General features: G+C 35.4%; 1 protein-coding gene across 1 annotated transcript; it reads right to left on the reverse strand.

Moving 5' to 3' along the window:
- Window positions 1-3,587: 3,587 nt before the first annotated feature.
- Window positions 3,588-20,155, reverse strand: POU1F1 (POU class 1 homeobox 1). Its single transcript, XM_045863624.2, has 6 exons — window positions 20,014-20,155; window positions 17,544-17,693; window positions 8,330-8,554; window positions 5,624-5,788; window positions 4,838-4,898; window positions 3,588-3,973 (listed from the first exon to the last, which is right to left on the reverse strand). The coding sequence occupies exons 1-6, from the start codon at window positions 20,153-20,155 to the stop codon at window positions 3,763-3,765; spliced, it is 954 nt and encodes a 317-aa protein (XP_045719580.1). The 3' UTR covers window positions 3,588-3,762.
- Between the last annotated feature and the right edge of the window lie 4,913 nt (window positions 20,156-25,068).

Raw genomic sequence — 25,068 nt, forward strand, 5'->3', positions numbered from 1 at the left:
GCGACTGCCTTCGGCTCAGGTCATGATCCCGGAGTCCTGGGATCGAGTCCCACGTTGGGCTCCCTGCTCAGCAGGGGGTCTGCTTCTCCCTCTGACCCTACCCCCTCTTGGGCTCTCTCTCTCACTCTCTCTCTCTCAAATAAATAAATAAAATCTTTAAAAAAAAAAGAAAATACAGTTGACCCTTCAACAATGTAGGTGCTAGGGGCACTGACCCCATGCAGTAAAAAATGCACATATAACTTTTGACTTCCCAAAAATTTACCTACTCATAGCCTACTGTTGACCAGAAGCCTTACCAATAGCATAAAGAGTCGATTAAACCGTATTTTGTATGTTATCTGTATTATATATTGTATTGTACAATAAAGTAAGATAGAGAAAGGAAAATGTTAAGAAAATCGTAAGAGAAAATACATTTATGGTACTGGACTGTATTTATTGAAGAAAAAAATCTGCATATCAGTGGACCTGCAAAGTTTAAACCCATGTTGTTCAATGGTCAACTGTACTTTTTTTTTTTTTTCGCCTTGCTTTCCCTAACTTCTCTTTTTTGGCAAAAGGATTACTTTAACAACTGTAGTCAAAAAAGAGGTTACCAGTAGAGAGTGAAAGAGTATAGCAATACCTCTGTTACCAAGAAGGATGCAGCGCAATGTCAGATTCCATTACTGGATGTAAAAGTCGTGTGGAGGAGATTTCAGGGTATCAGAAAGTGGAATGTGGCATGAAAATGTCAGTACTGATGAAATTAACAGCTAGTCTTAGAAAACATAAAATGACCGTCTGTCAGATGATTGTGTTATATAGACTACATTCTGTGCTCTGAGTACCTGACTATGGCAGGCCCACTGGAAGGGGGCTCAAGATTGTGACCTTGTAAGACCAGATGGAATCTGGCAGCCTTGGGCTTTATTTTATTCAACCTGCACAGTGATATATATTTTATTATGCATTTGAGTGCCTTTAGAAGAAAACTGCACTCTCCCCTTAGCCGCAAGTACATTCCTTACTAGCTCAGTAGCCACACTTGTAGCCTGATCCCTGTGGGCCTAATTTAAATATGTGCTCCTATTTTAGATACTCCCTTGTTAAAACAGAGTGTGTGTGTCCAGAGACCTATGATGACTGTCTCCTTTGATGCCATTATTCTGCAAGAATAGGTTTCTGGAGCAGCAGAAAAACAGATCAACTTTCCAATTTCCTCTCTGTAGAAATTGAGTCCATCAAGGGACATAAGACCATTCTTCTACACTCCGTTCCTTTAAAAGTCAATTGAATTGAATCCACCTTAGAGGAAGCCTGGGGACTGTGAAGTTTGATTTAAGGCACTAATTGTTGGAACACCACACAATGGATACTCCCCTTACTCCACCCCCCCAAAATCCTCCCCAGACCTTGAGTGCAGGTGCACACAGACACTGCTCCCATCCCTGAACACTGAAAATATTTTTACTAGATCAATCTTTCCACCATTAGAGATGGAAAGGTAAATGTATGATTGAGTGTCAACCACCTCTACCAGATAGAACTGAATGTACCAATTGGTATAATTGACAAATCGATCTTCTCGTTTTAATGGACTATACTAAATTTCTGAAGATTTACCACTGAAAAGTTCACAACAACATAGGATGGAAAGACTATGGCTAAAGTCAGCTTTGCCATTTATTCTCAAATAATATTCCCAAATTTGCATAGGAAATTACATTTGCTCTTTGTTTAATTGCAGTTTAGGATTCTAAATAACTATTTTCTATTTTTATAAAAAGATCAATCTATAGCTATTAAAATATTTCAGTGTAGTTAGAATAGTCTCAAAAAACTCATTAATACAAATAAGTGAATAGTAAATACCAATAGTTGCATTTACAACTAACTTGTGAATAACTAAAGATCTGCTATTTCAATATTAAATATTGATTCAAAATAACTCCTTTTAGGGAGAAACATTACTTCCCAATGCTAGTTGTATCTAAACTGGAATGACCTTATGGGTGAATGTCTGATAAGATTATGATCATATATATGTGATGATGATAGAAGCATACATACATGCTTATTTTTGTTGTAGAAAGATTAAACATTCCCAGATTTATATTTAAAGTGCAAAAAAGTCACTATTCTAGATTTATTTTGCATTACATTTTGTTTCTATTTGCAACTTTCAGACATGCATATATGCATTTTTGTGTATGTATTTAGTATGCATATATGTACATATATACATCCTATCCCTGCCTTTTGCAAACTAAAGAATCCCTTCCCAATTAGTGTGTGTGGTAAGCAGGTGAATTATACAGAGAAGGAATTTACATGTCTATATGGCTGAATAATTTGGAATTTATTCTTGAATAATAAAAGCCTTTGTATGTATATTTTGTTCAACATCTTCTGGGTGCTAGATGTGTACTTAAGCATAGATGATTAAGCCACTGAAAAAGATGTCTTTTTGTTAAAAATATACCAAAGTTTCTAGCCATCCAATTAATGGTGATTATGTGTGCAGAAACACATTATGATCTGTAGAGATTATGATCTGTATAATGCTTGGTCTTTATTAATATCATAAAAACCATGAGACTGGACAGTATAATTTATTTAGTAAGCATTCTAAATCAGTAATAAAATTTGGTCTAATTGTTTCCATTTTTGTTATATAAAATAAGTTAGATAAACATTGCCAGCAGATTTATATTTTAAACGCAAAAAGGTCACTTAGATTATTACCTTATAGTTTGCTTCTACTTGCAAGTTTCAAAGAAGTGCAATCTTATAAATTAAATATGTTCCTTGGATATAATTCCCCAAATTTAAATACTCAATATGTCAAACTTTTTCATCAATAATAAACCACACTCTAACCAATTAAACTAAAGTGATAGTCTTTTTTGATAGGATCCCAGGTAATTTTCTGGGTTGTGAGACTTAAATTATGTTATTAAGTTAGGGACCCTTCAAGTTTGTAGCGGTCTTTAACAGCACACTCCTTTGTTCATTTAACAAAGATCGCATGCCCCGCTAGGAGCAAACACTTTCCCAGGTGCTGGAGGAACAACAGCAAACAAGCCAGACATCATTCCTGCGCTGTTGCAGCTTATAGGATAGCAGTTTGGGGTTCAAGAATCCATAAGGCATATTTTCTATAAATAAACATCAAAAAAGCTAAATCTCTGAGAAGAATAAAAAGATAAAAATTGTCGCTTCTGATTCAGATTTATTCCTAAATGCATTAATGAAATTCAAAGACACCTCTGGCTCTTAAGTGCAAACAAAAACTATTAAGTTCAAACAAACTATCAGAGCTGATAGTAAGCAGGACATTGGTTAATCAATTTTCTAATTGTTCCTTCTATTGTGATATTCTTTATTTGGCATTATGACTGAAATGTTAAAAAGCTAATAAACAGCCTTTGGAAAAGGAATCTTAAACTAAACGACCCACGTGCACACTGTGCATGCGTGTGTGTGTCTGTAGATAGAGCAAGAGGGAGAGAAAGATTGAGAGAGAATCACCATTTTATTCCTATTGGTATCTTTGGTTTGAAAATGTACAGTTTGGCGTCTGAGAATAATTATTTTAAAGAAAATAATTCATCAATATTTAAACTGTCTTCTTTTTAAAAGAGTAGGAAAGCTTCTGCAAAAGTTATTGATATAAAATGATTTTTGAAACCAACCAAATAACTAATTTCTATTTTTGTTGGAGAAGAGAAAGGAATGAAAACTAGAAAAAAATCGGCTATCACACAATAATAAATTTTATCTGCATTCAAGATGCTCCTTAGAAATAGTAAATAAACTCTGATTCAGACTTGTTTTCACCCGTTTTTCTCTCTGCCTTCGATTGCAAAACCAAACTCTTACTACTTCTTTCTCAAGATTTAGTTCTTCAGCCATTCGCATGATCTCTTGAGAGGAAGGTTTATTCTGTTCTCCAAAATGTCTCTCCAGAGCATCTTTAGCAGCAATACTGAGGGGAGGGATGTAGAGAAGGGTGAGATGATGGTGTTTTAATGATGTGTTGGCAGATCAAAATTAAGTAATATTGAATATCCTAGATATCAACATTAAAATATTGTTTAAAGACTCTGAAAACACTTCCAAAGCTTCAACAAAGCTAAATGTGCAGTCTAGAATATTTAGATGCTTGTTTTATGCAGAGTATCCTGAGAAGTAAGGTTTCTGGGCTTTCTATGTTTATCCCACTTTGTGCCACTAGAGGGCACTGACTTCCTGAAAAGGAAATGAGCACTTGTGCCCCCATCTCTAAATGTCCCTCAGAAATCATTAGTTATTTACAATAGACGAACGGTTTAGTGAACTCATCAACCAAAACAGAACCTGTATTTTAGTATTTCCTCTGTAATTTTCACGCAAATTACCAAAAGATCATCCAACAATCTTCCTGGTTTGAAATGCAAGGAATCACATTGGACTTTAAGGGACTGAAACACTGATGAATAGTTTTGCTATTTTTAATAACATAGATACCAAATTGCCAGAGCAAGACATATCTGAAAAGACAGCAGAAATTATCACTCTTTGTAGAAGTGATTGTTTAATTTCTATTTTATCCAAAACTTGTGGAGCAAGTGTTCTTGAATCAAATAACCTACTTTTCCATCAAATGTTAAGAATTACTAGCTCTCCATTTCTCAGTGCTAAATTATTAAGTTATGCTTTTTCACCAATCTTGTTTTTTCAGTGACTCTATTCACATACATTTATGTTATGTTGCACCTATATAATCCTCAAATGCTCTATTTATATTTACATATGTACATATTGTATATATTCCATCTCCTCTATGCATTTTAGTATCTCAAAAGAATACCTTATAGTTGTTCTTCGCTTTCTTTTTCTTTCATTTGCTCCCACTTTTTCATTGTATAAAGCTGTAATGGGGAAAAGAGAAATAATTACAAAAACAAAGTAGGTTCCAAAAAAACTATCAGATTTGAGTTTCAAATTTTCTTTGTAAAACAACGCAAAATAAAGTCGCTATACATTTTTGTCTTAAATTTTTGCCTTCCACGTTATTTTATGTACAAGACCAAGATACAAATGTTAATGCAGAAATATTAACTTTGCAAAGACAACTGTCTATTAGTGATATCCTGACCAAACTATTCTTGGAATACTTGCTTTAAATGCTTTCAAACCTTGCTCTTTCTCCAGCCTTGACATTGGTATGAGTAGATAATTTTATTACATTAGCAATTGCTTATGTACTTACTTGGAAGACGGGTGTGCACAAATGCTCTGGTTACAGTAATATCGGGTCATAAAAATTCATGTGCAATTACTACAGTATGCACAGAACCAGAAAATCTTGATGTGTTAAAAAAAAATCATTTCACCACTTCACGCCTCTGCCACATTATCCAGAAAGCTGTCCCTGTGCAGCTTCTTTTCTTACTATATTTACCTTCTCAGCAAACTTATTTTTGCACTTGCATGAGCCTTCCTCTCTTCGGGATGTGAAACATATTTATTTTTCATCGGAAAGAGAAAAAAAACAACTAAACCTCAAACCTCTCCGCTTCAGTGTAAGCCCTAGCTAGCAATGGAAGGCAATCGTTTTTAGGTTAAAACACCACAGAGCCTGTAACTTCAGTACCTCCTACTTGCTCAGCTTCCTCCAGCCATTTCGATAATATTGCTTTTAGCTTGCATGCATTTTTAAAGCTGAGCTGCAGGTTTTCGAATCGGCAGATAGTTGTTTGACTGAATTCAGAGCCGTGCACGGCTGCAAGGGCTTCCCCGACGTTGGTTTGGGTGTATCCTGTGAAAGGGCAGGAAAGACCTGTTAGAGTCAGCTCTTCCAGAAGCATTCATTTTGGCCGGTTATCACAGAAATCGTTGTGTCTTTCTTTGTTAACTATTAGATATTGCTTTTAAGCATATATTCATTGGCAATTTAGAATTGCTTAGTAAGCGTAGACTTGTCTGGTACTTTAAAAAATGCTTCTAGTTAATTTTTTCAGAAGTCAAAAGAATTCAGACAGGAACCCCTGCCATTCACGGTATTTAGTGAAATTGGATAGATGTGTCATAAACACTTTATAAGATACTTATAAATTCTTGCTCTCTATTATTAAATATCTGGTGATATATGCTCAACAATATAGTATATTAAATACAATGCATAAATTATATGATGATATATTTTTATCTCAACTGTAAGAGTACAAAATTCAACTATATTGTTAAAAGGTACCAAATAAAACTAAGAATTATGCTGACTTTCCCTGAAAACATGTTTATTATGAGACTGTGATCACCCAAATATTTTACATGTATCCCTGAGCACATTTATTATATCATTTGGTAAAGCTTCTATCTTCAAGCCAAAGATCCTCATAGATTGTCCCATTTTTAGGGTACAAGTTGATTATCAACCATCAACATAGAATTTGAAATATTCACAGCAATATAAATAGTAAACTGAAAATAGTTGTTATAAAGATGCCTACCGCTGTGTTTATTCCATATAGTAACTGCATATTAATTCAGGGCCTAAAGCTATATATCTGTATGCATAAAATGGTTATGTATGATGCCCATCAATAAATATCATTACAAATTTACCTGTGGTTCATTCCACAAGTGCAGAGGGTGGAACCATCATTTTTCAATCCATTTAAAAGATGCACTACTTCATGAATTTAAATCAAGGTTAATTATTACAGTTATTTTATGTTAAAAACACAATTGAATAGAAAGTGTGCAAAGGCTATGAACAGACAGTTCACAGAGAAAGAATTACAAATGACTGTAAACACATGAAATAATGCTTTTCAATCTTCACTCATAAATTTAAAATGAAACCACCAGAGCGCCTGGGTGGCTCAGTCAAGTAAGCATCGGACTCTTGATTTCAGCTCAGATCATGATCTCAGGGTCATGAGACCGTGAGATCGAGCTCCACGTGGGGCTCTGCCTGGGTGTGGAGCCTGCTTAAGATTCTCTGTCTCCCTCTTTCCCACCACTCTCTCTCATGTGTGTTCTCTCTCTTCCCCTCTCAAGAAAAACAAAAAACAAACAAAAAAAACCCAACAAAACAAAAAAACTACCATGGGGACCACTTTGACTTATCTGATTTGCAAAGATCCAAAAGATTAAGTCATAGTTTTCCTTCAATAATTTATTTATTCTCTGTGCTGCCAGTCACTGTTCTAAGTGCTGAGGGATACGTCTTTAAGGAAAACTAAAAATAGATAAAGAAAAAACTCCTGCTTTCAGAAAGATTATATTCTAAGGAGTTTGCCAAGAGACACTCATGGCGGTGGTAAAACTTGGCACAACCTCTGTATAGACCAATTTGACAACATCTATCAGAATTACAAATATACAGGCAGAAATCGTGCCTTTAACATTTGTCCTACATGTATATAGGTACAAAATGGCATTTATGGAGTGAATCATGGTAGGATTGTTTTTAACAATGTGAGATTGGAGACCACCTAAATTTATCATCAGTATGGGACTGGTTAAATAATATATTCATGAGGGGCGCCTGGGTGGCTCAGTCGTTAAGCATCTGCCTTCGGCTCAGGTTATGATCCCAGGGTCCTGGGATAGAGCCCTGCATTGGGCTCCCTGCTCCGCGGGCAGCCTGTTTCTCCCTCTCCCTCTCCCTCTCCCCCTGCTGGTGTTCCCTCTCTCACTGTCTCTTTCTCTGTCAAATAAATAAAATCTTTAAAAAATAATAATAATAATATATTCATGAAATGGAATTTGATAGGCCCATTTTTAAAAACATCTGGCGAGATCGGGCGCATTCAGGGTGGTATGGCCGTAGACCCATTTTTAAAAACATCTGTAAAAATTAATAAGGAAAGCTCTATTAAATAAATAGTTAAAAAATCTGTATGGAGAAAATATGTATTTGCTTATATGTGTAAACGGTATCTCTGGAAGAAAGCAAAGAAACCAACAACATTGATAAACAGGAAAGACAAACAAAGGATACATTTCACTTACACACTTTATGCCTTTGAATCATCTGAATGGCTCATCTACTCAAAAGTTCAGATAAAACAGGGAGAAAAACAAGTACTTCAAAGTTAATCTTGAGGTAGGCAAGTTGAAAAAATATCAATTTAAAAACCTATGTATTTAGGATATTAAGAATTAACAAGGGAATAAAGGGTTTTTTTTTTTTTTTTGTAGGATTTTCATAATTGGATTAACTTAAATCCACAGCACAGATGTAGAATGAGAAGTGTCTTGGACTTCTGAGCAGAGTGTAACAGACTGAACAGTAATATCGTAAGGATTTGTAGACCAAGTTGTATGCCCGTTACTCTTAAAAAGTGCATACCTAACTTAATTCTTCTCACTTTAAATTCGTTGGCAAACTTCTCAAGTTCTCGGATTTCCGGAGAATCCATGTCTATTGGCTCTTCAACCAATTTACTTTTCCGCCTGAGTTCCTGCTTGAAATCAGTGACAGCGGGGTCCTCTGCCAGAAGAGGCTGGGGCAGGGGAGGGAAGCCATGACTCAAGGTATGGTCAGGAAACTTATAAAGACAAGGGGTTAAGCTACCTGTGAATAAACACAGAAAGAAAAGGGCCATTTGTAATTATCCCCCATTTTTATACAAGCAAAAGTTTTGCACCTTAGAACCTATTATTCCCCTGCAAGCCGTCACGATTCTAAAAGGTTAACTGACGTTCAGCCATCTCAAACAGAAGTCAGAGTAGCTTAGTATAAATGTGATTATTTCTTTTCCACCTTCCTCAGAGCAGTGAAGACAAAAATAATGCCAAAGGAAAAAAAGCAGGGAACTGCAAATAATTAAAATAGAAATAGGCCAATTCTCTCAGAAGTGTGTTTTCCATTATTTCGATTTCTCTTAAAAAGACACCTGCTCCTGTGAATCTGAGGTTCAACTGAAACCTGGATGTATATTTCGAACTGTTTTAATTCATTACACAAATAATCTGTGATGTTTATTATCATCAAGGCATACGGTTAAGTGTTATGCTGGGAAGTTTTCTTAGGATTCGAAAACTGATTTTACAATATTAAGAAGCACCACTGTTTTATCAGCCAATGCTGAATTTCAAGGGGAAATAATCATGTCTTTTTAAAAACTTAATGAAGGCAGGTAAAAAGAAAATTATGAGAACATAAAATACACTAATATGCTTAAATAGATTCAAAGAGTGACTAGACAAAAGGTAATTTTTAAAGTTCTATTAAAAAGCATCAAAATTTCTTGAAAAGTATACAATAAATGGAATCATTTCTTGATTATTATTTAAGAAGCAAAAATAAGTGGCAGGAAGGGTGCAATTCTAGATATGATGGGCATTCACCCATAAATGATGAAGCATTAGATCAATTGATTGGGTTAAATGATAAATTACCAAAAAATATCTAATCTTTTAAAAATTGCTTCCAGATTTCATTCTTCACTAGAAGAGTTTCTCAATTGGGGAGCATGAGTGAGAGGATAGCATAAGCCAAATTTCCACACATTTTGTTTGTTTTCCTCATCAATACATCACTTTTTTATTGGAAGAGATTTCATTTCGATTTATATTAAATGACACATATAACCAAGACATTTTGATATAAATAAAACATTTTGTAATTAATAATTTTTCTTATGATTATAAATAAATATTTAAACTAAAAATAAATTGCTATAGAATATACACAATAATCATTCTTGAAAACACTGGAAAAACATATCAAGTTTATGCTACCTATTATTTCTCTATAAATATATTCACAAATCAAAGACAGGAGTAATAATGTAGTTTTCCAGAATATATAAATCTTACATTAATATATCAATACGTAATGACCAAAGAATAGTGTAAGTCAGCAAATTGTTGACTTGTATTATTTATATGACAATATGTAATTATAAAGTGTACCCCTCTCCAATAGACTCTTTTTTTTTTCCTTGAAGCAAAGCAAATATACAAGTGAGGGGTTAAACAAAATAGCATAAAATAAATTTAGCTGCTGTGAAAAATATTTGAAAGAAACTATTCCTGTCTAAAAAAATCCATGCTACTTTTACAAACCAAAATTATCGTTTTATTTTTTAAAGTCAGTTAATCGTCCATTTTATGCTTTAGTGGGCAGTATATTGATCAGACTAGATAACATTTTTAAAAGCAGTTTTATCAATTTTTAATTTATTACATAGTTCCATTTTTGAAAATGGTTATTAATTTTGGGGGTTATTTTTAGCTTTCTATTACTTTTGGATTTCTGCTAGTTGAAGTAAAAGAAAAGACTAACCTACATTAAAAGAACACTGATGACATTTATTTCAGCATTTACTTGATATTTATCTCAAGACTTTGTTTTCAGTTAGGCTTTCAGAGTTGGATGTTAGATATATTAAAATCTTCACTTCCTTCATCATTCAAAAATACCACATGTCACTTAAGACAATGATGAAATATTCTAAGAGTAAAAGCAGTGAGCAAAAATTAGGCTGCTGGGTTTTTCCTCTTTCTTACTATATTAATTTTTTTAATTGAAGTATAGTTGACACACAGTGTTACCTTAGTTTCACGTGTACACCATGGTGATTGAACAAGCCTGTATGTTACGCTCTGCCTGCTTTAAGTATGGCTACCATCCATCATCAAATGATGCTGTTAGGGTGTCATGGACTGTGGTCCCTGGGCTCCACCTTTCATCCCTGTGACTTATTCACTCCATAACCAGAAGCCTGTATCTCCCACTCCCTTTCACCCATTTTGCCCATTTCTCTACCCATTTTCCTCTGGCACCATCAGTTTGTTCTTTATATTTATGGGTCTGTTTCTACTTTGTTTGCTCATTTTTGTTTGTTTTTTTAGATCCCACATATAAATGAACTCATATGGTATTTGCCTGTCTCTGACTTATTTCACTTAACATAATACACTCTAAGTCCATCCATGTTGTCACAAATGGCCATTTTATTTATTTGTTTGTTTGTTTGTTTGTTTATTTTAGGGAGGAGGGGCAGAGGAAGAGGGAGAGAGAGAATCTTAAGCAGGCTGCATGCCCAGTATGGAGCCCGACATGGGGCTGCAACTCACAACACTGAGATCAAGACCTGAGCTGAAATCAAGAGTTGGATGCTTAACTGACTGAGCCACCTAGGTGCCCCCATCTCATTCTTTATTTAAGGCTGAGTAATATCTCACTGCATATGTATGTGCAGACTGCTGCTTGATTTTGCACATTTAATGTACTTTAAAGCACTTTAGATAACTCATTTAACCTATGTCAAATTATTTTTATTGTCTATAAGTAATTTGTTATATATCTTTTATATAATAAGCCATAAGTTCTGAATTTGTTAGCAATCTTGGTCATTATTTTCATTTTTTTCTTTCTGACCATAGTCACACACCACAACAAGTCTTCCATGTGATACTTGGTCCTGTGTTCATTTCACATTTGTCATCTTCTTAGCCTTATGTAAGTAAGTTAGAAAGAATATTTTTTTTATTCACCATTTAAAATTTAGAAAATTTAAGTAAAAGGCAATAACCTCCCTTGGGTGCCACAATGAATCAACCATACAGTTGAAACCAGAACTGAAGTCCAGTGAACATTGCAATAAACCACATCAAAACAAACACCTCGTTCATTTTTCTGGCAGTCTGTAAACCAGATGACTTTCCTTTAAAGACATCTGTAGTTTAAACACATTTGGCTACATTAAACAGATACTTTCAGACAAAAATATTATAATTATTAAAATCTTAGAAGATAGTCACCTCTATTTCTGGAAAATTATAAAGATAGTTTATACATTATACATGCTCTGGGGAAAAAAATCAACATTTAAAAAATAAATTTGAACACGAGTCCATGAAAAAAGCACAGGAGATACCATGTTCTGACGATTGGCAGCCAGAGCAAAGAGGAAAACATGATGTGTGATATGTTTGTATTCTTCATTCAGTGAATATATCCACAGTTATCCACACAGACATGGTTTTCCTGGAGTTAACCTGGAGCTAACCTTAAACAGAAATTCATAATGACAGTCCCAGGCACAGCCAAACAAACTGTGGTATCTATCATGTGATCTTGTATTTGGGGGAGAGTAGAGAGTGACTGGTATGGTATCTATGGCAAGATATTTTCAAAATCTTTCTAAAGCACAAAATAGGAAGAAGATAAAAGAAGCGGGGAGTCCTGTGCAGCGGAGTTCTCATGAACAATTTCCAAAACATTGATAATGCAAAACTGTCTGTGAGCCTAGAGAAGCCCCCAGCTAGAGAGCTGGGACATGTTTGCACATTATATACAGCCCAAAGTATATTTTCACATTGTAGATTAATCCACCAAAGCCTTTCTAAATTGCTGTGTATATATTTCCGTGTGGCAGAAGTGGGAGAAGAGGTAAATCTTCTAAAACTGGCAACGGGGAGGCAAAGGTGGCTGGCCCAACCCACTGTGGCATGGGGCAAATCGCTCTTCGGGAGCACGTGGTCCTGCCCGCAGCTAACTGCCAACATCTCTGAGGTCATGCGCCTGAAGCCTTAAGAGAACACACAGGGAAAGCAGAGGCGTACAGTAAAATACACCATCTTGCTGGAGATAAGCAAAAGAATGTGTATTTGAATATTTCCATGTATTTCTTTTTCATCACCCAAGACAATGCGAAGCAAACCATAAATGTGAATTGTGATCTTTTCTCTTTTGTGCACGGGTAAATCCCATCCATTTACAACAGGGATCCTCTGCCTGGTGTACTTTACTTGGAACACAGCACGCACATTTGTTTACACATCACCTATGGCTGCTTTCCTGCTGTAGTGACTGAATTGAGTCATTGAGAGACTAAGGAAACTTAGGGAAAATACCTCATGTTACTGCTACTGGACAGCCTTTTCTTATTCAGAGATAAAAAATCTTCAGAATCAAATCTCCCCTCAGAGTCAACATAATCAGAACTAGTTAGGGAGAAACAAAATGAAGGAGGAGGAGAGGTGGGGCGGGGAAGGGGAGGGGGAGGAGGGAGAGGAGAAAAAAGGAGAAAGAAGAAGAAAGGAGAAAAAGGAAGTGGGAGGGAGGAAGAAGGAGAATGAGGAGGAGGAGGAGGCGAAAGAAGGATGAAGAGGAAGGCGAAAGATGGAGGAGGAGCAGGGGAAGGAGGAGAAAGAGGAGAAGGAGAAGAAGAAAGAAAATAATTTAAGAATAAGAGATGGACTCCAAAGTTGACTATTTCTCCATGTCAACCATCAACCTGATTTCTGTTGTTTTGTGCGTAAGTGCCCTCGGTGGAGAGGGCACTTTCAGTCATAATTATCTTTTCTCTTATTACCCACTTCCCATTAAAAAATAAAACAACAACAGAAAATGGACATTCGTCTTCGTGGTTAATTCCCAAAACTCCGCTATTTTGCGTTTCTCTTAAAATTAATTTTTAAACGAGGACTCTCACACCTTATCTTGGTTTGGCCATTATATAATGTGACCTGGCTGGGTTTAGCACTCATCCCTGTGTGGCTGATGATACGCTGTTTCCACAGGAGGGCGGGCGGGGTGGGCAGCCCCCTGAGCATGTTTTCTAGCTTCACCCGGCTTCAGAAACCCGAGAACAGAAACAATTTCAGATACCCAAGAATTAGAGTTTTGAGGGTTTCTGTTGCTGTTGTTATTTTATGTTGTGTTTACCTAGAAGAGCTTTTCAGGAGCATTTTTAATTCACTGTAGGCTGTTGAATTATTTAAATTCTCAGGAGTGAAGGCACAGAAGGCATTTAGTTGCAAGTGTATCTAAAGAGAAGATCATAGGAAAACCAGGTCGAGTTGGTACAAATCTGCCACAATTCAACTTCAATAGAGTGGTGGCACTCACCACAACTCAGATATGAAGAGACTGAAACTATTTACAACAACGTGGATGGAACTAGAAGGAATTATGCTAAGCGAAATAAGAAAGACAATTATCATATGATCTCACTGATATGAGGAATTTGAGAAACAAGACAGAGGATCATAGTGGAAAGGAGGGAAAAATGAAACAAGACGAAACCAGAGAGGGAGACAAACCATAAGAGACTCTTAATCTCAGGAAACAAACTGAGGTTTGCTGGAGTGGTGGAGGGTGGGAGGGATGGGGTAGCTGGGGATGGACATTGGGGAGGGTATATGCTATGGTGAGCACTGTGAATTGTGTAAGACTGATGAATCACAGACCTGTACCTCTGAAACAAATAATACATTATATGTTAATAATAAAATAATAATATATTAATAAATAAATAAATAGAAAGTGAAGCACAGGGTGTAAGTTTAAAAAAAAGAGAGAGAGAGAGACTGAAAGAGAAGTTAAGTGACGTGAACAACGTTTGTAATCAGTTCATGGTGCGGCTAATTCATTGCTTCCAATTAGTCATTCTTTTTTGGTGTGCCCACACCTGGACTATAAGACACAGTGGATTCATCCGATAATTGCAAAGTCTTCTCTACCAACGTTAACAAAATATTAGCTATAGCTCTTCCCTTCCACTGGGTTATTCATTTAATGCAATGCTCAAGCTAAATGTAAGCATCAGAGTATGGGTTATAAGAGGACCACATTAAAATAAAGCAATTTCATATGTTTTGAAATATAGGTCTTCCTTTAGCTTTTCTTTCATATGGCATGTGTGACAATGAACGTGTCTTTGTTGTAGATGATAAGATGCTTCTGTGAATTGTGTGGAAGTGGCTGATTTGATGAATGCCTTGAGACTTCTCAGAAAATCCTAATGACATTAGCCTGGTTTCTCTTGTGTATTTTATACCTTTGCTCTTTTATATTTGAATTCCTGTGTTTTATAACTCAGTTTGTGTAGCTTCTCTGGGGATAACGACAGGAGAGTGCAGATTCTCTGAGGTTTAATCTGCTATGATGCAAATACTCATACTAAGCATATATCAAAATAGTGACATTCTAACAAATAATAAAGCATATCACTCTCAAAAAATATTCAAATATAATCTCTATGCTTGCCATGGTGAGTTTTTCTTTCAGTGAAAACATATATTTACTTTTAAGACTATGGTGATACATTCAAATCTTAGGATAACCATTTTTGCTCCTCATAGTACTAACCCAGGCTTTGGATCCTTTTAAAGGGCTCTTCTGGGAGCCTTTCCTTTTCGACTGCAGTGAGGAAGAGGGTTTGCTGAGTGCCTGCTGAGGGGACTTGTTAATATAGCCCAAGCTGCCCATGGACTCTCACTGTGAACCTGGGCCCAGAAACCAGAAACATGTTAGAATTCTCAGGCCAGCTGCAGATTCACTAGGCTAGTAGCCAGTGGCCTTGATCTGGTGGGAAGGGAGGTGGTAGCAAAAACCATCTTAAAGTATCTGGGGGGTGCCTGGGTGGCTCAGTCAGTTAAGTGTCCAACTCTTGATTTTGTCTCAGGTCATGACTCAGGACTGAGATAGAGCCCTACATGAGGCTCCGCACTGGGCATGGAGCCTGCTTAAGATTCTCTTTCCGTCTCCCTCTGCCCCTCTCCCACCAACCCCCTTCTCTCTTTTTCTCTCTCCCTCTCTTAAAAAAAAAAAAAAAAGGTATTTGGTCTGTGGCTGATGTTTTCTTTGTGCTAACCTTAATCAATTGCTGCCTGTCGCTGGGTTTAGAAAGCACCTAAAGTTGGACCTGGGTTTGTGGGAAACACTGTGAATGAACAGCAAGGACTCCCCTCCAAGAGACAGCTGCACATGGCCATGTGCTTGTCATTTCCTATCTTCATAATCAAAATGCGGTGTGGGCCACACGAAGCATGCTGCCTTCACCCCTAGCGGCTTACATGCACATTTTACTGTTTTTATAATGAAAGTAGTTTATCATCAACAAGGACTGTTCTCATTAACCATGAATACTTATTAAGTATTAAATATATGAATCATAAATGATCAGTTTTCAAAAGGGAAAAATATGGTGGTCCCTATTTCGTAATTATTAAAATAAGAGATGCTCGGATTTACAGGTAATCGTTATGAACATCAGTCTTCATTTTACCATCAAGGTGAGGATACTAGTTTATTCAAAATGCTGTGTGGTAGGATGTAAGTGAAGCTAATTTGTTCTGGATTATTTTATTTTAAAGTTTTAGTGTTTTATTTAGTGTCAAACTGAAAAATATGGAGAAGTTAAATGTCAGTGAACTATTTTTTTTGTTCAATTTTATTTCAAATTTATAGTCATAAGTCCGTGTTTTTTTCTATCACTTATTATGAATGATAACTAGACACAGCAGTGAGAAAAGATATGATTCCTTTATCTAAAGCGTCTCCCTCCCTCTCTCTCTCTCTCTCACACACACACACACACACACTCTTATTTTCTCACACAGAGACCCAGTAGTTTATTGTCACCCATCAGGTTTCTCTCCCTGCTGTAGTAATGAACATAAAAGATCAAAGAATAGCTAAAAAAATATGTAAACAAAATTGTGTACTTTATTAAACCATCAACATTTTTTTCTGGCCATATCCTAAACTTAAGTCATAAGGTCTGTTCTGAATGGATTAGGTCAGATTTTCCTCTTCCTTAAGGAACATGTTATCACTGCTTTCATACAAGCATCAATAAATAATTAACCTTGATCTAGTGACGCTTTATTTATCTGGAGGAGAAACATAAGTAACTTCAACTCTTCGATCTCATTTAAGACTAAAAACAACTGTGAGCTGCCAAAACTTCAAATGACTATCACTAAAGCCACCGCAACTGACTCTTAGCTTTCAATGTCTTATTTATCTTTACGGATCAAATGTCCAGAAGAAATATTACAGTGAGGGAGATGTTTTATAAATCTGTGCTGTCTGCTTTGATAGCCACATGAGGTTAGTGAGCACTTGAAATGCGGCTAGTGCAATTGAGGAACTCAATTTTAAATTTGACCTTATTTTAGCTAATTTATGCTTAAATTTAAATAATTTAGGGGAAGGGAGGGAAAACTGAAAGGGAAGAGATCAGAGAGGGAGGCAAATCATATGAGACTCTTGACTCCCGGAAACAAACAGGGTTGCTGGACGGGAGGTGGTTGGAGGGATGGGGTAACTGGGTGATGGGCACAAGGAGGGCACGTGATATGGTGAGCACTGGGTGTTATTCGAACCTAATGAATCATTGAACACTATATCAAAAACTAATGATTAACTATATGTTGGCTAATTGAATTTAAATAAAAAACTTAAATAACCACATGAGGTTAGTCACTACCTTATTATTACTATATCGAGCCCACCGGTAACATTAAGTGACAATCAGCAGTTTGGTAGTCGTCAATTTAGAGTAAAAAATCATACAAAGCAAACAAAAGAGTTAAGCATAGAAGTTCAGGGTTATGGAGAACAGGGGCAATCAGGTTTAACCATTATGGTCACTGAAGGCATCCCATATCAGGGAACATTTTGATAAGCAGTGGTTTACCAGCAATTCCCAAGTTAAGAGATGAGAATTTCATGATCTTCTCTGGTCAAGATTCTCTCAGACCCAAGAATCCATCTAAGTGTCCCCAAACTCAATCTCATATATGCAGACAATTTTTCTTACCTGCCATCACTCCATAGGTCGATGGCTGGTTTCCATAATGACAGGAAGGAACAGAATAATGAAGTCCTGTTGCTGTGTTTCCCAATGTTGTCACCAAGAAATATGCACGCAAACATTTAGGAGTTTGGATCAAAGACAAAATAGACGGGACTGGTAAGAAAATGTATGAGGATTCAAGACACATTCATTTCATTGCAAAAATACACATTTATATGGCAGTAATTTGCTTTCACTTGGGGAAAATTCTCTGATGAGTAGGTTAAAAGCAGGAATCAAAGTTTGTCTCAGGTAATCAGATCACAGATCATCAGTGTGGATGATAGCATTCATTAACTATGCTGTGCCCTGTGAAGGGCTGACTGACCAGTTTGGATGTTGGCCAGTTGGGAGTTGCAGAATTCTTGTAGGTTCCATCTCATATAGACATTACAATAAACTGACTAGAAGAATAATCTCTTTAAATTCTTGTGTAATACGGTATTATATAGTGGTCTTTCTCTGGAAGAATGAATACAGAAATCAACTCTTGAACAATCTTTACTTCTGCTTATTCTCCTAACAAATTTCATCCATCAAAGAGAAAATGGCCAAGCAACTAGCTTCTAATTGGATACAATCTTAAAAATCCCAGTAAATTCAGAGGTTTATGAAAAATAAGTGATGGTGTATGACGCATTTATGTTGATGTTGAAACCAAGAGGTGGTAGGTTTTCTGCATGCACACAATCAGTTCAACAATTACAATAATAAAGCTGGCCAAAAAAAAATTAATTGTTGAACGACTTGAGATCTATAAAGGTTGAACCCGGTATATAAACATAACCATTCATAAATAGTTGTTTGCCTTGTGTAATCAATGTATATTATGAAAGTAAATTTAAATTACAAAATTTTTATCAAGATTTAAACATGAATCACCAAGTTGACTAAGAGTTTGGGTATTGACAATAAAACCATGGTTTCTTTATGTATTTTATTTTCTCATTTTTCCTTCACATCCTGAATATAATGGTGGGTTTTCATAAATATAATATAATCATAAATCCTTGAATAAATATGAGCTATTATAAAGTATAGAATTAGAATCCTTTGAAAATATTGAGATACAATTCAGTGTTTAAAGACATGAGGTCACCTCAGAAAGCAAAACATTTTCTACTATTGATAAATCTTCAATATTTTAAAATATCTGCACAAATTTTCATTTTATAATTAGCATGTGGAAAGAACTGAAGTCATTTTACATTATAATGATTACATGTAAAAATCTTACTATGCAATCTAAAATTAAACAAACAAGAAACACATGTAATATCCAAGTATTCTTCTCATTATAAGCAATATTTCTAGTTTCTTACCTAGTAATTTATAATTTCATGGAAAAATGATAAAATCAATGCTTTTATCATGTATTTAAATACTATTATTTAAGTATCTATTTAGAATAGATATATCTATTATTTAAAATACAGTTATGTGATCATTGTTTAAATTTATTATATTTTCTAAAAACTATGTTTGGGGAAACTCCCATTATTGTCTTTTTATTTAAATTATGAGAATCTTTGGTAGATGAAAAAAAAAAAAATAACCCTCTACATTAATGATTTCACCCAAATCCAGATAACTACTTTCTAGATTTTAAAAATTCAGCTGCAGATTAATCCAAACTTACATATGAAATAAATTTACTCAATTCAAGACTCTGTCTATTTATAAAGCTACTTTAAAAAACTTTGCTACCACATAAAGGACACATTAGCAACACATACCTATTTGATTACATTTGAGACAATATATTCAAATTTTCAAGCTTATTTTTTATGTTAGAAAGTTACATAAGAAAATATTAAAACTCGGTTAGAGAGATTGAAGTCTCTTCAGACCTCAGTTTTAAGATATTTTAACTCAGTTTGTGGGCTCTAAATGCTACATATTGTTTCTAGCCTTGATTTTTGAGTTTTGAGTTATGCTAAAAATATTTGTTAATATCACTTAATTATATTATTCTTTGAAATCCATTGTTGTTGGTATTGGGAATCATTTAGTTGTGTTTACTACAAGGTATATGGCTGTTTTTAGACATAGTAAAACCAAATAAATCTTTAAGATAAAAAAGTAACACCTTTTAAACACTAAATTATTTGGACTATTTCTTTAGTTTTGTTCCTTACGCATAAAATGTTTACATAGAAATGCTTTTTGGATTAAAAACACCCAGACTGACTGTTTACTTTGGTAGAAAATAGATCTTTATAATAAAACCAACAATTGAAATTAATACGCTTAATAATATTCTTTAAAAATGTCTTAGGTAGTTTGGCTTTTTAAGATATCCTTCATATTTAACTTTAGACGAATTGAAATGAAGGAGAAAACAAAAGAAGCAAAGAGATTCTAAGCTAACAAGATTCAAAGCATCTGTCCTGCAACGGCCCGGCCACACGCAGGCTGGTATCGGAGTCCGTACCTGTGGACATCACGTTGGTGGGATGGTTAGAGACTGGGAGGCACTCAGCAGCGCTGTGGTGCATGATCAAAGGCAGAGTTGCAGAAGCCTCAGAATTCAGAGGTATAAAGGTATCAGCCGAAGTGAAAGGTTGGCAACTCATTCCCACAAGACAGTAGAAAACTGAGGAGAACTGCTACTCCCCAAATCAGAGTTTTATTCTATTACAGTTTCAAAGGGCCGTTTCAAATCACACGACCTGCATAATACATCAGGAGGGCCCTGGAGCACCAGGAGGGCGCGTGCTTGGTACTTATGCTGCAGGGAAATCCCTTTATACATGTTAATCGTCTTTTCCCAGGGGTATTGCTTTATCAATCTGAACCGTCTTCCTTCTCACCCAAACATAATCCATGCCCAAGAGGGAACCTGGTTCTGGGGTATAGATGCAGGGAAAGGGAGAAATCGGAAACCTGATTTGAGAACTTCAGTGATTCAGACATTTTAGGAAGGATTCAAGAACTTCAGAAATAAGTGTCCCTCCGAGAAATAATCCTAAAATGAATTGAAAAATACTAGGTGTCTTTGTGTTACTAACACAATAACAAATTTTTATTTGTTTCATTGTTTCATTCAATCTGAAAACTAACATAAAACAGAAATACTACACAATTTTTAAGAAACTATAAATATTTAAGTTTAAATTGAAAGACGCATAGAAGACAAAATAGGAGAATGAATATATTGCCAACTACTGATTCAGACTCAACAATGCAATTGTGAAAAATTATGTAAACTAATTTGTTACATATTATAAGTTGAAAATAGAAAAATATTAAATAAAATTTTAGTACTGTGTAGAGAAGATAAACATGAGTGATACAGTATCTTTCCCTTGATTTCAATTTACTTATTAAGAATAAACATTTAGGGGCGCCTGGTGGCTCAGATGGTTAAGTGTCTGCCTTCGGCTCAGGTCACGATCCCAGGGTCCTGGGATCGAGTCCCGCATCGGGCTCCCTGCTCGGCGGGGAGTCTGCTTCTCCCTCTGACCCTCTCCCCTCTCATGCTGTTTCTCGCTCGCTCTCTAAAAAATAAATAAATAAAATCTTAAAAAAAAAAAAAAAAGAATAAGCATTTAGTTCATGCTGACACTATTCTAGGCACTTTCTATAGTTCACGTCATGCAAATCTCACATCTGTGTGAGTTATTTACCATACTATCCTAACTATGCTTGACTCCTCCAGAGCCCTTAATTTTAACCATTCTGTTCTAGAGCCTACAGTAATCATGGTAGCTCTGGGTGGAAACCTTCCACACAGAAAATATCATGTGAGCATGAAAAAAAATATATATATATATATATATACTATGAACAGTTCATTCAAATATAAATATATTCACATCAAGTACAATGATCATGATTTCTACAAATGAGTGAATGCAATACTATTTTCAGAATGTCAGCTGTGGATAATATGACAGAAGTAAACTGAGAGGCATAGAGATTACTGACATAAGCAAGGGCCATGCTTCATTAGCTTTTGTGAAATTTTGTATTATGGAATGTTTCCAGATAACTTGGAATTGGTTGTTTTGTGTTAAACCTTATGTTTATATTGATAAGAATACTTTTTCAAAAAACTTCCAACTTGAGCGTTTTGTTAGTAACCAGTTGATATTTTGTAGGAAAATATGGGGTTACCCAAATCATTAGATATTGCCTGAAAAATATTTATTGTGAAAGGGACATATTTTTTCATTCTGAATTCTGTATCTTTGAAGCTCTGTTTTCTCTAAATGAGAAGAAGGCTACAGGTAACCAAAAGTATGTATTTCACTCTTGCAGAATTTATGTAATTTTCAGATCACATAAGCAAAAAAAAAAAAAAAGTATTTATAAAGAGAATTCCTTAAGAAGATTAAATAAAAATAAGTTTATTTAAAAAAAATAAGCTAAATGATAGAGTTCTTGGAATATGCTGGTAAAATATATCAACCCAGTGGTAGATAATGAAGGGTACTGTAAATCCTCCCTGGACAGAACAAAAAACTTTCCTAGCAGTTTGATATACTATCTAAAATTCTACAGTTGAATCTCAGACATCATTTAATAACAGTTTTAAAATTTTTAACTGGGCTGTGAAATGCAAACCAGAATGCTCTAGTTAAAATTGTGCAAAGCCAGAAAATAGACGTTTCCACTACAGTCTTCTCACTTAGTACTATCAACTGTTATCAGTTTTTATAAACAGTTTCAGGGACGCCTGGGTGGTTCAGTCGTTAAGCGTCTGCCTTCAGCTCAGGTCATGATCCTGGGGTCCTGGGATCAAGCCCCGCATCGGGCTCCCTGCTCGGTGGGAAGCCTGCTTCTCCCTCCTCCACTCCCCCTGCTTGTGTTCCCTCTCTCGCTGTCTCTCTCTGTCAAATAAATAAATAAAATCTTAAAAAAAAATAAAAACAGTTTCATAAACAATTATAATTTTGCATAATATTGAGTTGTATGGATCTATTATAATTTGACCATTTCTTTATTGTTGGGTGTTTGTATCAACTTCTGCTTTTGCTTTTATAAATAACAATGCAATGAATGTTTTTATCCAATTTTGTATGCAATGCATTTTCACGATATAATCTGTATTTTACAATATAATCTAAATATCCTCCCAGAGGACAGACTCTTAGAAGTGGGATTATTGAGTTTGTCTTATAAGATTTTTAAAGTTCTTAAAAAACATACCCAAATTGCTTTTTCAAAAAAGACATTTTTAAAGAGTAGTTTTGTGTTCACTGCAAAATGGAGCAGAAAGTACTGAGAGTTCCCACCTACCCCCTGCCCCCAAACACGTGCAGCCCTCCGCACTATCCAAATCACCCACCAGACTGCTACATTTGTTACAATTGATGAATCTACATTGACACCGAATTATCACCCAGAGTCAGTTTATATTGCAGTTCCCTCTTGTAATATTCTATGGGTTTTAACAAATGTATAATGACTTGAATCTACCATCATAGTATCAGAAAAGTACAGAAAAGTTTTGCTACCATACAAATCTTCTGTGCTTTGCCTGTTCATCCCTCCCTTCTAACCCCTGGTACCACTTACCATTTTTTTTAAAGATTTATTTATTTATTTGAGAGAGAGAGAGAGAGAGGGTGCGCATGCCTGAATGGGGGAAGGGGCAGAGGGAGAGGGAGAGAAATCCTCAGGCAGACTCCCTATTGAGTGCTCCATCCCAGGACCCCAAGATAATGACCTGAGCCTCTGGTACCACTTACCTTTTTATTGTCTACATAATTTTGCCTTTTCCAGAATGTCATATCGTTTAAATTTCATAGTATGTAGCCTTTTCAGATTGGCATCTTTCACTTCAGTAATATGCATTTAAGATTCCTCTGGGTCTTTCATGCCTTGATAGCTCATGTCTTTTTAGTGCTGAATATTCCATTGTCTGGATGCACCACAGTTGATTTATACATTCACTTTCTGAAAGACATCTTGTTGCTTTCAGGTCTTGTCATTTATGAATAAGGATGTTAAAAACATTTGTTTGCAGATTTTTGTGTAGCCATAAATTTTCAATCCCTTTGGATAAATACCAAAGAATGTGACCATTGGATTTCATGGTAAGTGTATGTTTAGTTTCAAAAGAAACTACCAGTTTTCCAAAGTGGCTGTACCATTTTGTATTCTGACTAGCAATGAATGAGAGTTCCTGTTGCTCCACATCCTTGTCATCATTTGGTGTAGTCACTGTTTGGGGTCTTAGCCATTCTGGTGGGTGTCCAGTGGTATCTCATTGTGTTAATTTTGTAATCACATGATGGCATATGATGTTTAGCATGTTTTCATATGCTTTTCTGCCATCTGTATATCTTCTCTAGTGAGGTGTCTATTCAGATCATTTGCTAATTTTTAAATTGGGTTGTTAGTTTTCTTATTGTTGAATTTTAAATGTTCTTTGTATATTTGGGATAAGAATCCATTATCAGATATGTCTTTTGCAAATATTTTCTTCCAGTCTTTGGCTTAATTTTTCAAGCAATTTATTCTTTTTTTTAAGATTTTATTTATTCATTTGACAGAAAAAGAGACAGCGAGAGAGGGAACACAAGCAGGGGGAGTGGGAGAGGGAGAAGCAGGCTTCCCGTGGAGCAGGGAACCTGATGTGGGGCTCGATCCCAGGATCCTGGGATCATGACCTGAGCCGAAGGTAGACGCTTAACGACTGAGCCACCCAGTCGTCCCTCAAGCAATTTATTCTATTTCTATTTTGGTTTCAAATATCAGGGACAAGTTGAGCAAAAAATAATTGTTTATTATTAGGAGATATGGGGTTTCTTGGAACTCACAGAAAACAAAGTCAGGCTATTGGGAGAAACTGAATAGAAAATGGAAAGCCATCTGCCAAATATCTCTGACTTGTCTATCTCCTTTTCCTCACTCTCTGCCTGACTGATTCTCCTTCTATCTCCAGATCATGCCTTAAGCTTTCAGCCAGGCAAAAGCTTCTTAGTCTATATTTATGAGAGAAACATTCTGATTGGCCATGGCTAAGGATGTGTTCTAGAAGTGCAGCAGTGTTCCTGGTGCCCATACTTATGAATGGACTGGTTTGCATTGGAAGCAGTCAGGCATTTGTAGACAATGAGGGATAGATTGTTATCTGGGAAGACATTCTTAAAATGTGACTGATGCTGTTCTACAATTTTATAAAAGCACCAGTGGAGTGAAATTGACAATTTTCTTGCATTCTCCATGTCAGTAATAAAGACTAAATACTTATGCTTAAATACTAAATATTAGTCTATTAAGACAATGGCATCTTAATATAATTTGCATTTTTATTGCTAATATGCTATTTTTCATATCTATATTAGCTATTTGTATTTATTTTTTTGTTAATTAGCAGTGTATTTCACCCCATTATTTAATATCTTTTTGTTTTATTAGCAATTTGTGTTTTAAAATATATTAAGAATATTTTTAGTGTTTCATTTTATGATTAAAATTTTCCTAATTGTCTTTTAAATTTATATTGGACACTGACATACATAATAGTTTAGGTATG

The sequence above is a fragment of the Mirounga angustirostris genome, unplaced genomic scaffold, assembly GCF_029215605.1.
Source record: "Mirounga angustirostris isolate CCGP_5_RB_7025 unplaced genomic scaffold, mMirAng1.0.hap1 SCAF_1, whole genome shotgun sequence".
In the NCBI taxonomy this organism is placed as follows: Eukaryota; Metazoa; Chordata; class Mammalia; order Carnivora; family Phocidae; genus Mirounga; species Mirounga angustirostris.

Coding starts and splice junctions, on each gene's coding strand:
- POU1F1 (XM_045863624.2), bottom strand. CDS start 20,155: ATGAGTTGCCAACCTTTCACTTCGGCTGATACCTTTATACCTCTGAAT. Junction 17,694..20,013: donor CACCAACGTGATGTCCACAG/GTACGGACTCCG, acceptor TTTTCTTACCAG/TCCCGTCTATTTTGTCTTTG. Junction 5,789..8,329: donor AGTGAGAAGAATTAAGTTAG/GTATGCACTTTT, acceptor GCCCTTTCACAG/GATACACCCAAACCAACGTC.